This window comes from Tiliqua scincoides, chromosome 1 (assembly GCF_035046505.1).
Source record: "Tiliqua scincoides isolate rTilSci1 chromosome 1, rTilSci1.hap2, whole genome shotgun sequence".
Lineage (NCBI taxonomy): Eukaryota > Metazoa > Chordata > Lepidosauria > Squamata > Scincidae > Tiliqua > Tiliqua scincoides.
This window is the reverse complement of record NC_089821.1, coordinates 119,971,768-119,990,353: the sequence shown is the minus strand read 5'-3', so window position 1 is coordinate 119,990,353 and position 18,586 is coordinate 119,971,768. Positions and strand designations below refer to the sequence as shown.

The window sequence follows — 18,586 nt, the reverse complement described above, 5'->3', positions numbered from 1 at the left end:
GACAGTGCCCATCCACCTCAATCAGAGAGGGAGCCAAATCATTAATAAATAGAGTAAAGAGGGTGGGGGTCCAAACACACCCTTGTTTGACACCATTTTCTTTGTAAGGTGCCCCGCAGAGGTACACTTTATTTGGTATGTGGTGTTTTGATGGAGTCTCCTTATAAGGACTAGTAGTCTCTTGTCCATTTGTAGCTTTTCTAATTTATTCTACAGTATCTCCCTATCTATAGAATCAAAGGCTTTCTAGACTTAAAGACTAGAAAGGCTGTGTAAAATCTATATCTTGTCCTTCTAATATATTTCTCCAAAAAAATTTGAAAGGATGGTACAATGGTCCAGGGTGGATTTACGCTGTTGAAACCCCACCTGCTCTGGGCCCAGAATCTTCTGGTCAGATAGCCAAAAGATAAGCTTGGCACGTAAATATTTTGCATACAATTTCCCTAGAGTCGAGAGACTTCAGTAGAAGATTGGCTACTAGACGGTCAGTGTTCATTTCCCACACCTAGGCCAGCCATAGCGCTTCCCTCTGTGTGAGTTCTCTGATGGGCTAATAAGTGTTTTTGCCAAAAGAAGCTTCTTCCACAGTCGGGGCATCTGTGGGGTGTCTTCCCGGCATGGATGTTCTGGTGGCTTTTTAAGTTTTCTCTCCGAGTGAAGCTTTTCTCACAAGTGGGGCACTGGTGGGGCTTCTCTCCAGTGTGGGCCGTAATAAATCTGATCTGCGTAAGAACTTCCTTTCACGGTTGGGGCACTGGTGAGGTGTCTTCCCTGCGTGGATGTTCTGGTGACTCAAGAGACTGGATTTCTCCGTGAAGCTTTTCCCACATTCGAGGCACTTGTAAGGTCTCTCCCCAATGTGGATGTTCCTGTGACTGGACAAATGCGCTTTCTGCGAGAAATTTTCTCCACACTCAGGACACCGGTGTGGTTTTGTTCCTGTGTGGATCATTTGGTGTCGTAATAACCTTGAGCTGTAAGAGAAGTTCTTTCCACAGTCAGGGCATACGTAAGCCCTTTCGCCAGTCGGAGTTGTCTGGTGTTTTGCCTTTTGCCTGTCTGTATCCACTGGGCTGGGATTGGTGCAGGCAGCCGCAAGGCCTTCCGGGAGCTCACCAGGCTCTTGCAGCTCCTTCCCTGAGTCTTGGCCTGAGAGTCTCTGACTTGCCTCAGGACCCGGAAGGAGCATCTCTTCCTTTTCATCTGGATGGGGGCAGGGCCAAGTCGGGGGAGCCAAAGTCCCTCTTGAGTACAGGGAGAGAAAAACAGGCAAGCATTCATTTCTCTTTCATTTCCATCCAAAAACCATTCATGGATCCGAACCTTTGTGTTTGACATTCTTTTTTTCCCACTCCACAGTAAAAGGATGAGATGTAAATGAAACAAAACGATACACGGGACGGATGGATGGACGGCATAAATGCACTAACACTGACCGTGAATGTGAGATTTTACAGACGAAGGGCCCAATCCTGTCCAACTGTCCGGGGCTGATGCAGTCATGCCAACGGGGAGCAGGATCAAGAAAGCCTCCTCAAGGTAAGGGAATGTGTGTTCCCTTCACCTAGTTCGGTCCCTCAGCCTAGGCTGCATCGCTGCTGGAAAGTTGGATAGGATTGGGCCCTGAGTCCATTGCTCCTAAAAAAATAAAACTTTCCCTTAGGAAACAAGCTTCTCACCGATGACTCTTCCTTCCTCCCAAAAACTCTATTTGATTTAGGATGCAGTCCAAACTGGCCCTTGGGCTGGCCCAAGTCCCTCGCGCTGGCCCAGAGGTGTCGGAAAAGTGCTGTCAGGCACTTTCACGCCACCCCAAGAGTCGGGGGGCCAGAGCACAAACGCTGCACCGGAGGAGAGGTATGTTTGCGCTGGCCGTCTCAGGCCAGAGTGGGGATCTCAGGAGGGCTTGGGGAAAGGGTGGAACAGAGGTATTCCAGGGAGGGGGGAGGGCATGAGGGCTGGGGATTAGCGGGGGGTGGGGCCAGTATCTGACACTTGGGCCGGATCCTAACCCCGCTCCCGGGGGACCCAGCGCAGCGCCGGGCTGCTCAGATCTGCGCTGCCTCTTTAGAGGCACAGATCCAAGTAGCCCCACTGGGGCTGCTGCCGCCTTATCTGAGTTAAGGGAAATCAGTTCCCCTTGCCACGGGCTCAGCTACAGCCAGCCCCAACCCTGCCCCGGATACGGGGCAGGCCAGTTGGCCTGCCCATTGCTGCACGGGTTAGGATTGGGCTGTTAATTGTTTCCTTCTCCTGCTTCATGGAGTCACCTGTGTCTTGCACCAATTCACACCCTCATCTCAGACCTGTTTGTGCAATTAGCAGTCAACAGATATTAAAGCTGAAGAATAAATATGACACCACTGCAGAAAGGGGCTGTTCCAGGTAAGATGGTGGAATGCCTCATCAAAGATAAAATCTAAAAACACATAGACAAACAAGCCTTGCTGAGGTAGAATCAGCATGGCTTCTGTTAGGGTAAGTCTTGCCTCGCAAACCTTTTAGAATTCTTTGAAAATGTCAACAGGCATGTGGATGCAGGAGAACTCGTGGACATTATATGTCTGGACTTTCAGAAGGCGTTTGACACCGTCCCTCATCAAAGGCTGCTGAGAAAGCTTCACAGTCAGGGAATTAGAGGGCAGGTCCTCTCCTGGATTAGGAACTGGTTGAGGCCAAGCAGAGAGTGGGTGTCAATGGGCAGTTTTCACAATGGTCAGAGGTGAAAAGCGGTGTGCCCCAAGGATCTGTCCTGGGACCAGCACTTTTCAACCTGTTCATAAACTACCTGGAGGCAGAGCTAAGCAGCAAGGTGGCCAAGTTTGCAGATGACACCAAACTTTTCCAAGTGGTGAAGACCGGAAGAGATTGTGAAGAGCTCCAGAATGATCTCTCCAAACTGGGAGACTGGGCAGCAAAATGGCAGATGCGTTTCAATGTAAGTAAGTGTAAAGTCGTGCACATTGGGGCAAAGAATCAAAACTTTACATATAGGCTAATGAGTTCTGAGCTGTCTGTGACAGATCAGGAGAGAGATCTTGGGGTGGTGGTGGACAGGTCGATGAAAGTGTTCACCCAATGTGCGGTGGCAGTGAAGAGGGCTAATTCTATGCTTGGGATCATCAGGAAAGGCATTGAGAATAAGACAGCTAATATTGTAATGCTGTTGTACTAATCAATGGTAAGGCCACACCTGGAGTATTGTGTCCAGTTCTGGTCGCAACATCTCAAAAAGGATATAGTGGAGATGGAAAAGCTGCAGAAGAAAGCAACCAAAATGATTACTGGGTTGGGGCACCTTCCCTGTGAGGAAAGGCTATAGCATTTGGGCCTGTTCAGTCTAAAAAAGAGGCGCCTGAGGGGGGACATGATTGAGACATACAAAATCATGCAGGGGATGGACAGAGTAGATAGAGAGATGCTCTTTTCCCTCTCACAAAACACCAGAACCAGGGGACATCCACAAAAGTTGAGTGTTGGGAGAGTTAGAATAGACAGAAGAAAATATTTCTTTATCTAGCATGTAATTATTTTGTGGAACTCTTTGCCACAAGTAGTTATGGCATCTTGCCTGGGTGCCTTTAAGAGGAGATTGGACAAATTTCTGGAGGAGAAGTTCATTACGGGTTACAGGTCATAGTAGGTATGCGCAAGCTCTTGGTTTTAGATGCAGGCTGCCTCTGATTGCCAGATGCAGGGGAGGGCACAAGGCCACAGGTTGTGTCTGTTGTCTTGTGAGCTCCCTCAGGCATTTGGTGGGCCACTGTGAGATACAGGAACCCGATGCAGCTGTGATGAAGGTGTTAATGAAGACCTTCCTGAGGAGCTAGCTTTTCGGAGGGATGTGGGAGCGGCCAGCCCTCGTCTCTAAGAGAGAGCAATCCCCAGAGGGGCTTGATTGGCCAAGGGCACCTTGATTGGGAATCTAACCAGCTGCAGGTTTTCAGGCTGCGAGGGGTGACCCCCATGAGCGCGTTGCCTGACCGCCAGTCCACCAGGAGAACCTTCCGCTGGTTCTGATCTCTAATTGGCAGTTGAGCTGAAGTCAATTGTAAGAGTCACCTGTTAGGAACATCCTTTGTCTTAGTTCTTCTCTGGCCTGTGGGGCCTGAGCTTTGACCACTCTGTTCCAAGATGGACGGACCCTGACAGTGGCAGGGCTGACTGATGGACTGAGATTTATGGATGTTAGACTTTGATGAGTGATAGTGTTAGGAGTTAGCTTTTATTATTTTAATTTTGGGGTGTATTGCGTGCTCTTTCTAAATTCCTAAATCTAAGCCTGAGCAAAGTGCCTGTCTTCTGTTCTTTCTACCCTTTAATAAATCTTATCTAGTCACAGCTGTGGGGATTATTGGAACCACGCAAGGGAAAGCTGGTGGTGAATGGGAGTGGCTTCCAGTGACTTGGCCTTATGCTACCAGGATGCCCAGGAACTGTGCCTGGCACCCTGTTCCAAGCCGAGTGGGAAGCCAAGGCTTTGGAGGGCAAATTGACCTGTTGTATGGTCTGTGGGCTCCTCAAGTTGAGAGAGAAATTAACAGGGCGCAGCAGCTGGTTAAGTAATCAGAGGGCGATGGGGTTACTGCCCTGCTGACTGCCTGACTTCTGAAAAGCTTCTCCCCCCCTGATTGTCACAGAGCTGAGCAGAGCAGGTCCTTACCCATGGAATCCTCATTTTCACCCTCCTCCTGCAGAACCTTCCAGAACGCGATTTGTACACTTGACTGCATCAGTGTCCGCTCAACTGTGTGGAAAGTTGCACCCGTCGTTCTCAGGTTCATCACCTGCAGGACACAGGAAAACACCCCACCCCACACTTCAAATGGTGATGCACAAGGAACGGTGTTAATTCACAGACATGGGATCAGGCCCTTTTAGCTCCATGATCCAGAAAGTTGCTTTCCTAAAGGGATATCAGCATACTCCAATTAATTAACCAAGGTATGCAAGGGCAGGGGAGCTGGCCGCTGCATGTGCATGTGCTTGTGTGTTCGAGTGTACATGTGTTGCAAGTTATGTGGTCATACAAGAAGAACTAAAGGTGGACCAGTGTATGAGAATCTGGATTGCTTCTCAAGATTTGTAAGTGGATGGGAGACAGGACGCAAGGATTCCCACCAAGCTGGTAAGCTGGAGGAGGGAGTTAAACCCTTTCTTGCCCCCCTCACACATCCATTCCTGCCAGCTGCGTATGTCCCAGATGGGCCCTGATCTAGCTCAGCCGACGCAACCTTCCCCGGCGTTGCAGGAGTTGCCAGAACGTGGCTATGTTCAGCCATGAACTGCCTCAGGGACTCCGGCTCTGGATTTTGCCTCGAGGTTGACTCCTGAAGCCTTTTCCATAACTGGATGTAGCCACAAGGCAGTGGAGGTTTGGGATCAGAGTTTTCCTTCTCTTGGATGAGCTGCCTTCCCAGGCTATCGAGTTCCATCTACCCGGTGGTTGTTTAGTCACCTCTTACGACAAGTACAGCCAAACTGAGGGCCTATTCTTATCCCAGTGAGTGCAACCTGCAGGTCCTCTGAGCTGCTTGCAGCAAAGTCCAGCAGACTGCCAGGAGATGTACTAATGACTACTGGTTCCAGCTCTGTTCCCAGATACAGATAGTAGCTGACACGGGCAACATCAAGGGGATGTATGATGGTATCAAGCAGGCCCTAGGTCCAACACAGAAGAAAATTGCCCCTCTGAAGTCTGCAACAGGCGAGGTCATCCAGGATTGGGCGCAGCAGATGGAACGCTGGGTGCAGCACTACTCTGAGCTATATTCCAAAGAAAATGTAGTCACCAAAGAAGCGCTGAATAACATTGATTGCCTGCCTGTCCTGGAGGAGCTTGACAGTGAACCAACCCTAGAAGAACTTCATGTGGCTGTGGACTCCCTTGCCTTTGGCAAGGCACCCGGAAAAGACAGCATCCCTGCTGAAGTCCTAAAGTGCTGCAAAGAGATCATCATCACTGAGCTGCATGAAATCCTCTGTCTCTGCTGGAGAGAAGGTGGAGTACCTCAGGACATGAGGGATGCAAATATTGTCATGCTGTACAAGAACAAAGGCGATGGGGTGACTGCAACAACTACCACGGCATCTCTCTCCTTAGCATTGTAGGAAAGCTGTTTGGCCGAGTTGCACTAAAGAGGCTCCAGGTACTTGCAGAGAGCATCTATCCATAATCGCTGTGCAGATTCCGAGCCAACAGGTCCCCCACTGATATGGTATTCTCCCCTAGACAGCTGCAGGAGAAATGCAGGGAACAACGACAGCCACTCTTTATAGCCTTCATAGGTCTCATGAAGGCTTTTGACCTGGTCAGCAGGGATGACCTCTTCAAGATTCTATCCAAGATTGGATGTCCACCCAGGCTCCTCAGCATCATCAGGTCTTTCCACAAGGATATGAAGGGCACTGTTGTCTTTGATGGCTCCACATCAGACCCCTTTGACATCCGAAGCGGCGTGAAGCAGGGCTGTGTTCTTGCACCAACCTTGTTTGGGATTTTCTTCGCTGTCCTGCTGAAGCATGCCTTTGGAACTGCAACAGAAGGCATCTATCTCCAGACCAGATCAGACAGAAAGCTCTTCAACTTCTCCAGACTGAGAGCAAAGTCCAGCTGAAATGTCTGCGTGACTTCCTCTTTGCCGACGATGCAGCTGTCACTACCCACTCTGCCAAAGATCTCCAGCAGCTCATGGATCGTTTTAGCAAGGCCTGCCAAGATTTTGGACTGACGATCAGCCTGAAGAAAACACAGGTCATGGTTCAGGATGTGGACTCACCTCCCTGCATTACAATCTCTGAGCATGAACTGGAGGTTGTCCATGACTTTGTGTACCTTGGCTCAACAATCTCCGACACTCTTTCGATTCCGAGCTAAACAAACGCATCGGTAAAGTAGCTACCATGTTTTCCAGACTCACAAAGAGAGTCTGGTCCAACAAGAAGCTGACGGAACATACCAAGATCCAGGTCTACAGAGCTTGCGTCCTGAGTACACTTCTGTACTGCAGCGAGTCATGGGCTCTTCGCTCACAACAGGAGAGGAAACTGAATGCTTTACACATGCGCTGCCTCTGGTGCATCCTTGGCATCACCTGGCAGGACAAAGTTCCAAACAACACAGTCCTGGAACGAGCTGGAATCCCTAGCATGTATGCACTGCTGAAACAGAGATGCCTGTGTTGGCTCGGTCATGTCGTGAGAATGGACGATGGCCGGATCCCAAAGGATCTCCTCTATGGAGAACTTGTGCAAGGAAAACACCCTACAGGTAGACCACAGCTGTGATACAAGGACATCTGCAAGAGGGATCTGAAGGCCTTAGAAATGGACCTCAACAGGTGGGAAACCCTGGCCTCTGGAGCGGCCCTCTTGGAGGCAGGCTGTGCAGCATGGCCTCTCCCAGTTTGAAGAGGCACTTGCCCAACAGACTGAGGCAAAGAAGGAAGGCCCATAGCCAGGGAGACAGACCAGTGACAGACTGCACTTGGTCCCAGTGTGGAAGGGATTGTCACTCCCAAATTGGCCTTTTCAGCCACACTGGACGCTGTGCCAGAAGCACCTTTCAGAGCGCGATACCATCGTCTTTTGAGACTGAAGGTTGCCAACTACTAACTACGACATCCTGACTGTTTGCTACAACAGCGAAGAAGAGGATGCAAAACATGCCAAGGGCAGATTTTTGGGGTGGGGGGGGGAAGCTGGGAGAGGAACAAAGGAAATGAGCCAGATGGGAGCAGAGTAGCAGCCTCACATTTCCGGAAATGTAGGGGGGGGGGCGGAGGAGGGAGGGAGGGAGGAAAGTTGCTCTACAGGGCTGTGATCGGCAGGAGGCAGCCTTGTGCATGCTCAGAGCTGGCTGGGGTGTGTGTGTGTGTGTGTGTAGCCAGTGATGTCAATGGTAAGTGGGTTTATGCATCCAGGACTTCCTGTATCAGGCAGGCTTGGCTCCCTACCAGGCAAGCTTTTCTCTCCTCCTGACCTAGCAAGCAGAGACAGGGGGAGGAGGAGGAGGAAAGCAGCCAGCTTGTCAACTGCAGCAGGTCTCCCCTCTGCGCCTTTTGCGCGTGGCTTGACAGCTGCATGTGCGTGAGCGGATCCGAAGGGCAGAATGGCAGTCCTCAAACTCACCGACCAGGTAAAGGGGATGGAAAAGAGGCAGAGCAGCAGCGGGCAGCGCGGGAGGCCGGGCGGGGAGGTCAGCGTGGAGAGCGAAGCAGGGAGGGCTTGGTAGCCCTCCGATGGGCTGCTGGCTCTGGGGAAGGGCCGGGAGGAGAAAGTCGCGGCAGCAGCGCCTGGTGGTGGGGAGAGATCCCAGCCATGGCCATGAGCGCCAGCCGGGACTGGGCTCTTGGGCTCCCCCGCGTCGTTCTGTGTGCCGATGGCCATTCGGGTTCTCCTCCTCCGAGTTCACCCCCCCCGGTGCTTCTCCTCCCTTCCCCCCTCCTTTCTTTGCCTGCGTGCACCTTTCTCTGCGAATCCAGGCAGACAGACAGAGGGGGCGGCGAGGGTGATGTGCAAAGATGGGTTTGTTCCCCCCCCCCCGCAGGCAAAAACCATCCTTCGCGTTGCTAGTCAGTCAAGTTCCTCATTGTCTGGGAAAGCACCACCAAGAGGTTGTCCAAAAGGCGACCCTGGCAGGGGAAGGAGAACTCCCAGAAGCAGCGTTGCTTTTGTGGTCCTGATCCTCACAGGCATCTCGTTCCAGGTTATGATGGTCACTCACTGAGAGCCCAAGCCTAGGGATGTCCACTCGTCCCATTAGAGTCAATGGGGCTTACTCCCAGGTAGGCGTGCAGCCTGAGAGCCCAATCCTGGGCATGTCTACTCAGAAGCAAGTCCCAATAGAGTCAATGAGGCTTACTCCCAGGTAGACGTGCAGCCTGAGAGCCCAATCCTAGGCATGTCTACTCAGAAGCAAGTCCCAATAGAGTCAATGAGGCTTACTCCCAGGTAGACGTGCAGCCTGAGAGCCCAATCCTGGGCATGTCTACTCAGAAGCAAGTCCCAATAGAGTCAATGAGGCTTACTCCCAGGTAGACGTGCAGCCTGAGAGCCCAATCCTGGGCATGTCTACTCAGAAGCAAGTCCCAATAGAGTCAATGAGGCTTACTCCCAGGTAGACGTGCAGCCTGAGAGCCCAATCCTGGGCATGTCTACTCAGAAGCAAGTCCCAATAGAGTCAATGAGGCTTACTCCCAGGTAGACGTGCAGCCTGAGAGCCCAATCCTGGGCATGTCTACTCAGAAGCAAGTCCCAATAGAGTCAATGAGGCTTACTCCCAGGTAGACGTGCAGCCTGAGAGCCCAATCCTGGGCATGTCTACTCAGAAGTAAGCTCCTTTATAGTCAGTTTGACCTACTCCCAGGTAGGTGTGGATCGGATCGCAGCCTTAGAGCCCAATGCTATGCCTGTCTACTCAGAACTAAGTCCCATTAGAGTCGGTGGGGCTTACTCCCAGGTAGGTGCAGATAGATTTGCAGCCTTAGAGCCCAAGCCTAGACATGTCTACTCAGAAGTCCCATTATAGTCAGTGGGGCTTACTCCCAGGTAGGTGTGGCAAGGAGTGCAGCCTTAGAGCCCAATCCTATGCATGTCTACTCAGAAGTAAGTCCCGTGACAGTCAATGGGGCTTCCTCCCAAGTAGTTATAGAGAGGATTTCAGCCTGAGCCAGCCACCTAGAATAACAGGCAGGCTTTTTATTTAATTTATTTATTTATTAAAATACAAACAAACAAGGATACAAATAAACATTAAACATACAAAACACTTAAAACAATTAAAACAAGATAAAATATATAGCGGCAGATTATATTTTTCTTTTTGTCATGTGGATGTGATAGCATTTATTGCCTGGGATGTGAGATTCTGCCACATTTGAGACATGCCTTCTTTCAAGCTCTCCTCTACGCAGAGGGAAGGGGGATAAAGAATAAAAAATATCTCACAACAGATGTTTAAGCTTGTCCCAGCAACAGGAAAACAGATTGATAAAAAAAATTGTAATTAACAGTACAATCCTATGCATGTTCACTCAGAGAGAAGTCCCACTGTGTTCAATAGGGCTTACTCCAAGGAAAGTGTGTATAGGATTGCAGCCTGAGCCTGTTAGTCTCCCCCCATCCATCCAGCCCTGCCATGAATGGCTTTGCCCAAGGTTTTCATTTTCCCTTCTTGTCTCTCCCCCCCTCCAATCTCCCCCTTTGAAAACCTGACACTTTACAGCTGGCTGCATTCAGGGCTGTTAATTGGCTGCTCAATCAGGGCTGGTCCCCAGTTGCTTCCCAAGCTCAAATATTTATGCAGCCTTTTAGAAGAGCGGAATCCAAAGGGGTCCCTCTAATAGGCTGTTGATTTAACCAATCCAGGGAACTTTTAGAGCCGATTTAATGAGAGGCTGTGGCTGCTGGGATGACTGGGTTCAGTTGTGCCAGCATTTCTTTGCAAGGAAGGAGCTCCTCTTGGCACAGCAGCCCATTCCATATGAAAGCATGGTGCATTTCTTTGGGGAAAGAAGTGTATTTTTAAGAGCACTGTTATTATCTTTCTAACATGTGTCTTAAGAACTATAGCAGCATTACCATAACAGGACAAACAGCCATCCTTTGGAAGCAAAGGAATCTGTACACTTGAAATGCATACCAAGCACATAGGTCTATTATTTGAAGGTTAACATGTGCAGAACCAGTGAGCTTGCTGGAAGTGTTCCTAAAGAGTCATTGTGTGTAGTCTGAAACACAGGGCAGGGAGAAGGCTGTCGTTCCCCTTTTGTCTGCCCCAAGCACTTACAGGCAGGGCTGGTGCTATCATTAGGCCAACTGGGCAGCTGCCTAGGGCATAGACTTCAGAGGGGTATGGTTTTATACAGTTGTTTTTTTTAACTGTTGTAAAAAAATGTAGCTGACAATTTATATTTTTTAAGTACCACAACATTGCTATGGAATATTACATATTAAAGTCTTAAAAAAAAATTGGAGGGGGTACAAGTAGTTGCCTAGGTCGCAAAAGAGCCTGGTACTGGCCCTTGATACCTGTGAATTTATATTGGGGAGAACATATTTACATATCGTGCTGGGAGTCTGCAATGAAATTCTCTAATGTTGCTGAGCACAACTTTATTGTTGTACAGTTCTGTGTAAATCTGAGGGGACAACACTTATACAGCAGGAGGAGAGGAAAGTTGCTTTGATTGAAATAGTGCTTCCCTAAGGCTGCAATCCTATCCAAGCTGACTTACTGAACTCAGTGAGGCTGACTTCTGGGTAGGTGTGCATTGGATTGAACTGCAAATTTGTGAATTGAACTGGTGAATTTGCTTACTAAATCTCATTGTGGTATATGACAGTTCATTAAAAACAGGAAGTGAGATTATGGTTCCTATAGTGGCCTATTTTAACTCCAGACTGGACAAATTGTTCCATGCTTGTTTCATTTAATCTGCTAATTTTGGCTTATCTTGGACTGTTTACAGTCTGCAGCACAGATATCCTTTGGAGTCCAAATCCTCCACTACTTCTAAAACTGTCATCAGGCCTTCTTATATTAGTATTTCTTTTTAGCTATACAGTCACCCACACTATGTAACTTCGGGCATTTCTTAATATATTGCCCACTGATGTGTTCTGTTGCTTTTACAGTGCATGGAAAGTTTGGAATGGAATATATGCTGACTATCTCTTACAATAAAAATAGCCTGTGTTGTCTTCCAGTAGGCTAAATGGAATTTTGTAATTGAGCAAAAAGCTATGTTTATGGCACTCTCTCTGGCATGCCTCTTGATACCGCCTCATCTTCATATTTCATGCTTCTACCTAATGGCAAAATGGTTTCACACCAGGAGTCTTTCTCTGTGCACCACAGGATAGCACTGAGCCTCATAAATCAGATGATCCAGGTAGGCTTTTGTATATTGAACATCCAAGCTCCAGTTAATATTGGAAGTGTCTGTGCTATAGCTGATAAAAGTGTGGCATTTCAGTGCTTAAACTCTTAGCCTGAAATCATGTCTTTAATGCAATCCCCCTGGGAATTACAGCTTGAAAGGTTTTTACTAAACCTCTGCAGGGGTGGGAGGTGGAAGACCCTGAATTTTGCTTCAGGCACTGTTAGTGACTGAAGTGAACTAGGGGTTTTGCTGCTACAAGTTAAGAGATCTGTGTTATAGGGATCAGAAATGACTGGCAAGGCCTGGGCCAGTTCTCCTACTTCCTGAGAGATGATGCGAGCTTACTTTTCTGTTGCCTACTTGGTTTCATCCTTTTTCCTTTCATTTTGCTGGAAATGGATGTTTTCAGAAGCAATGAGGCATGGAGAGGCCAGGTGCCTGCATATGAAGTGAAAGGTAACTAGAAGAAGAGTAGTGTGGTAGGAAATGGGTTGCCTGCCAGATCACTTGGGGCAGTTTTGCTCTCATGTGTTTTTATTCAAAGTTTACATTACAATTATAAATTATAATTGCTTTAAAAGTATACTAGATGATATAGGTGGTATAGTTTCAGCAGATGTAGCTACAATCATTAGCTATGCACTCTCCCATCAAATAATTTAAAAAAATAAAATGGCTTTTTTTGCAGATTTCAAGGTGTTTTTTTTTGTTTACAAAAAAAAAGTGCAGAAAGCATGTGTTTTCATTTCATTATCACCATTTTCACCCTCCTCTAGTCATTGGGCCTTTTTGGTGGTGATGCTCTGTGTCTGGAACTCTCTCTCCAGGGAGGCTCACCTGGTACCGTCCTTAGTATCCTTTTGGCACCTGGCAAATTCCTTCTCATTTGCCCAGACTTTTTAGTGGGTTTTAACTGTAACTGATGGTTTTATATGACTCAGTTTCTTTAGCAGCATTTGTGGTCTGTTGTAAACTGCTGTGAGGGTTCCCTAATAAAGAAATATTTTTCTTAATACATTTCAAGATTTCTACATCAAAATGAAACAGTTTTTTCCCTTTCTCATCCCTACCTTTTGGTTTAGCTTGACTAGTTTTCATATTACTGATGCATTGCTTGAAGGATGCTCTCTTACTGGCAACATGGCTCAATGTTGCGGTCAGCCAGCGTCATCTTAGGTTATCCTGTTTTGTTCTTAAATCATGCTAAATAACAGAGGCAGATTTATTGCTGTCCCATTTTGCTTTTTTTGTTCTTTTCAGACTAAGCTGCAGCTAGCTAGAGTTTCCAGCTTCTCATTTCCCAAATACTAGCGCTACTGGATGGGAAGAGGGGCAGAATTGAAACAGGTGGATTCAGAAAAGAAAATGTCAGGTCAGGGATAACTCTTGAAGAGCCTGGCTACCTAATACACTCACCATGTGAGAGCTCTTCCTTTGAAAATTCTGAAGGTTCCCCACTAATAGGCCGAGAACACTGTACTGATAGCCATGGTGAAGGACAGGCCACTGGCTGCACTAGCCACAGTATTTTAGTCCTCTGTTTATCATCATTGTCATTTCTGAAAGGCCACTGTAAAGTTGAACCAGTCCTTAATAACTTGCAGCCAACAAATTAAAATGAATTAACTGATAGTTTTGGTTTTTACTGAGCTCACCTCAGATGGGTCAACTGTGGGTCATTAATGATGGCTTGTTCATATTCACACTCCCAACATATCCTGCGTTCAGTAAAGTAGTGAGCATACCAAGTGCAGTTTTTTAAATTACTGCAGTTTTTTCCCCCAAGTTGCTTCAGCAATTTAAAAATGTATGAATAATTTCAGCAGGTCTGTTTGGCTTGAAACATCTGGTACTTGCTTGCTCAGAGCTTGCTCCCACTGAAATTGAAAGAGAATAAATTTAAGGTACCTTTTGCAGCAAGGGGTTTAATTTAGAACCAACTTCTGCTTATTCGTGAGGGTTGGAGGATTAGTGGTTTCTGCTGACATCCTGCTTGTGGGCGTTGCATAGAGATTGATGCAAGGTCTTCTATGACTAATCTTTGGTTATGGTGACATATGTTTGCATGTAAAACAAAGCATTTGTTTCCTCTTTGTTCAAAAAACCAATATTCTGAATTTGTTTTACCCAAGTTCTGTTATTTTTAACTGCAAGAATGGGAAAAACATATTTATTAGTTTATCTCTTTTTTTACCTTCTCCACCTCCAACTGGATCATGCACAACAAACCACATATGAAATTCAGCTAGTGTTTTGAACCTCTGCACAACATGAATTTAATAAGCACACAGCAGTGCACATGCTGGATCTCGTCTGATCTCGGAAGCTAAGCAGGGTCAGGCCTGGTTAGTACTTGGATGGGAGACTGCCTGGGAATACCGGGTGCTGTAGGCTTATACCATAGTCTTTTGAGACTGAAGGTTGCCAACCAACCACAGCAGTTTATCTCATTTATTTATGACATTTATATTCTGACTTTCTTCCATCATGGAACTCACGGCAGCATCCATGCAGTTTACTAGGCAGTCATCCATCTAGGATTGACCAGCCTTTGACCTGCTTAACTTCAGTAAGGTGACTGTATCATGTGCCATTTGCATCTTGTGATGAATGATGCAGTTTGTTGGCAAAAATAAAGGAAATACCCGGCAAAGCCTTCTATCCACCAGTTCTGTTTTATACCAACACAGTGTTTGAAAAATAATGGAGCAAGAATTGAAGGGTATAAATTAAAGAAGAGCCACAACAATGCTAATTTACATCACTGTTATTTAATAGGTTTAATCATGTGGTTGCCCATGATCCAAAAGTCTCAATTCTGCTTCTTTGTGCAGAATGGCTAATGTACAAAGAAAAAGAGGCCACAGCCAATGATGTTATTCTGCATTCAGATGTACAAGCTCTATACAAAATTAAGCTTATTTATTTAAGAAGTCTTTATCCTGCCCTTCTGTCCCCACTGGGGTGACTCATTACAAGAACAATTATTATTTCAATTTATATCCCACTCGATCCCATTGGATCAGAGCAGGTTACAATATTTTTTTCAACATGTTAGTAGATCTGACCCCAGATAACTTACAATCTTAAAGGGAAAAAAAATTGGAGGGATTAAAAGAGGTGGAATTAAGTTAAAAAAGAAATTGCAAACATCAAATTAAAATGTAAGGAATGTAAAGAAAAAAAGCTCATTTCTGAGTTTGGTGGAGTCTTTGAGACTCTTTTGAGGAAAATGGGAGATGTTAAGTCCCAGCTCCAGGCATATTCATTCCCCATCCTGCATCAGCACCAACTGCGAGTGGTGACCATTGGAAAGGATGCCACAGAGCGGACCTGACTGGGCAAGGGCCAGAACTCGGTCCCAGGTGCAGTGAAATCTCTGAATTGAATATGCACTGTATTGTAGGATTTGCAAAGGCTTATATGGTCACATGGACAAACATACATGTTATTCTACATTCATCCCTCTGTATCCCAGGCCTAAACTTTGGGTTTTTGAAAGCCCAAAACAGCAAATATTGTTTTTTCATTGTCTCCGTGTCCTACTCTAAGTAAGTCTCTGTACATGTAATGGCATAGACTTCTACTGCATTCCCCTCCCTTCATTTCCCTCCTGCTCCTTTGTTGTCTTCCTTGCTTTCTAGACTGTACACTCCTTGGGGCAGGAACTTGCCCTCTCATTCTTTGTAAAGTGCTATACACCTTGATGGCACTATAGTAATTATTATTCTGTGGTGTTCCCTCCCGTGGCAGCCCTTTTAACTGTGGTATGTTCTGCAGCAATGATGCCTGCTAAATGATAGTGTTTAGTTCCTCAAAGTGAATAATTTCACCAGCTGATTTCTGCATATCATGCCACAGGAACTGGCCAGGCCAGTTTTTTTTTCCTCTGTTCTGGTGAGCTGACAACCCTATGAATCAAATGTTTACATACACCCATATAACTGTGTTACACACTGAGGCTGACAATGGCACAGTGACTTGGGGTGATCGAAATCATTTTGACTACTTAACGTCACAGAATGGAAGATCAATCATATGAACCTAGGACCCCCCCCCCCCAAAAAAAATAAAAAAAATCTGGCATTGGCAAGAAGCCATTATCTGGCTAGAGACTAGACACATAGTTTGCTCTGAAGTTATGCTCTTCTTGTAACCTATATACTTCTGCTCCCTCTAGGGCCATCCTGTCCATAAAGCCATTGGAGACAGATGCCTTACGTGATAGATTGGTGGGGAGAGCTGACCTATGCCCACCTGCCTCCACTCCTGTTTTCTGGATTTGAAAGGGAAAAGAGAATGAAGTCAAAGAGGAAATGTGAAGGAACACTCCCCTCCGCACTTGCTACTCTGTCCTCTTCTTCCTTTCCAAATCCAGGGAACATGAGGCACTGTGGCAGAGGCGACTGGTAAGCCACCAGTTAAGGGGGTGGCATATGATGTGCTGCTTCAAGTGTCAGAATGGCCCCATCAAACTATGGCCCACATCGAGCTATGTGCCTGCTCCTGTTACCTTTCTATTCAGGGCCAAAAAGTTCAGAATTCTGCCAGAATGCTGGGAGCGCTCATGCTAGAAGAAGAAGAAGCTCGTGTATGTTTTGTATGTCATTTTTGTTTTGACCTCTGACTCTTCGTTAGAGAATCTGAAAGTACAGTATTGTTCCTTTTGATTGGGGACCTTCCTTGTTACTGGGCCAGCTGGTTACTGACTATTATAAGTAGGATAAATGATCCATGTCTACCTCGTTCTTGTTACCATCTTCTCTGTTCATGACAAACAAGATTTGTACCCATGCTTTGAATGGAAAGACATGGAGATGAAATTATCGGGCTATCTGTGTAACAAATGGCTCTTTGTAAAGGACGCTAACCAAAATATATGCTTCTTGCAAAGGATGACTAATGAATCCCCAAAACAGTTATAATCTGACAAATGAGGGAGGAGCAGTGGGCTGTAAAAGCCTGTGATGTTATGTGCATAAGTCTCACTGGGTGTGTGTGTCATCAGTGTCACTGGTCCTTGAACACTAATGGCATCCAGCAAAACCTCATGCTTTTCAAGGTGTGGTATTTTATCTCTGCCTGACATGTGCCTTGCAACCTTTTCCTGCTGAACTACAAAATAGGGATCTGGTTGTCATGGTGAATACTGGAGTGATCTGTCCTGCCCAAACTCTTGTATCCGTCCAGTGGTGATCTAAGGGCTATGGTTGACCTTAGAATCTGTATACGTTGGGCAGAACTGGAAAGAAAGGTGAAGCTTGCTTGCTGCTTTACTATAAGGCTCATTATTCTGGAAAAAATACAGCACATTGTGACCTTTAAAACCAAAGCTATGAGAACAGTGGGAGAATAGTCTCCTTGCCAGAACAGCTGTGGCCAATCTGGGAAGGAGGAAGCTTGCAAGTGGGCTCCTGATCTGTCTGTAAGACATCACTTTCAGTTCAAGCCACCCCCCTCCCCCGGGTCTAATTTTGCTGAGAACAGATGCTGGAGATACAGTCCTGAGTATGTAGAATTCCTGCATCTTTGTTGGCACAGGGGTGGGGAAGGTCAAGTGGCTTTTCACAGTGATCAATCAGCCCTAGCAAATATTGATAAAACCTTGTGCAGTTGTGTATTGTACATAGGTGGCTCATGTGCTGACATGCGTTCTCCACTTTTCCTTGTTGTGCAGTGAGAAAAGAGTTTAAAAGGTGCATTTCCAAAAAGTGCATGTCCCCTGTGTTTCCCCATGTGATCTTTCATCGCCATGAAGCCTCTTTTGTCAATTACATATTTACCTTTGCTGTTCTATCATAGTAAGAGTATAGGAACTACTGTACAGGATATCCTGAACAATTACCTGGATACGTTGGCCAAATTATTGGCTGGCCCACCACCTTCTGTGAACTACAGGGTGAGCCCCCTGTGTCCAAGGCTGAAGGCTTAATCAGTTGCAATCCTTGTCCAAAAACAATGATTTTCACAAGCACGCTCTTGTGTAAGAGAAACAGATGCCTGCAGACAGCCCAAAATTGCAATATGTAGTTGACTGCTGCACAAAGGGTGATTCACAAATGATGCTTATGGGTATCATTTGGACTGGATGTTCAGCAAAATTGTACAAGTTTAGAGTAGTACTGGCCATTATAGTCATAAATTTTATCAGGTGATTTAAAAATACAGTCAATCTTCACTACCTGTGGATTTGGCACCCTCAGATTCACTTATCCTCAGGGAGCAGGAGTGTTGCTTAACGCATCCTATCCACTGACTTCAACAATCTGTGGCTGTTTGATACATCCACTAGCATTCGAAAGCTCTCTGTAGCCTCTGCACCACTATTTGTGGTGGCCGTTTTCATCCCTATCTGCGGTCTTCACTGCATGTGCGGCCATTTATGACCTCTATGCAGCCATCATGATGATATTGGAATCATTTAGGAGGTCTCTTCTGCCATCCTGAATCTGTACATAGTGGTCATTCTCATGCTGTCTGTACCACTCCAAAGGCATTTGCTGCTGGCATTCCTGACCAGGTTAGCCACTCCTCCCCCTAACCCCACTGATCCCATAGGATCAATTATTCCAATCTGTTTATTTGGTATCCGCTGGGGTTTCCAGGAACATAATCCCTGCAGACATGGAGAACTGACTGTACAGGAAATTAAAAAAACAACCCTACAAAACCCAGTTTCTTTATTCACCGCTACTGTA

The 18,586-nt window shown here is 46.5% G+C and overlaps 1 protein-coding gene across 3 annotated transcripts in view; it reads left to right on the top strand.

Moving 5' to 3' along the window:
* The first annotated feature begins 7,998 nt into the window (after positions 1 to 7,998).
* The window catches only part of ANKRD44 (ankyrin repeat domain 44), a 144,647-nt gene continuing 134,059 nt past the window's right edge, over positions 7,999 to 18,586 (top strand). For all 3 annotated transcript variants that reach the window (XM_066615920.1, XM_066615834.1, XM_066616007.1), the window contains exon 1: positions 7,999 to 8,140. In XM_066615920.1, the coding sequence (XP_066472017.1) occupies positions 8,114 to 8,140 (27 nt within the window). In that variant the 5' untranslated portion in view covers positions 7,999 to 8,113. The remainder of the gene's footprint in view (positions 8,141 to 18,586) is intronic.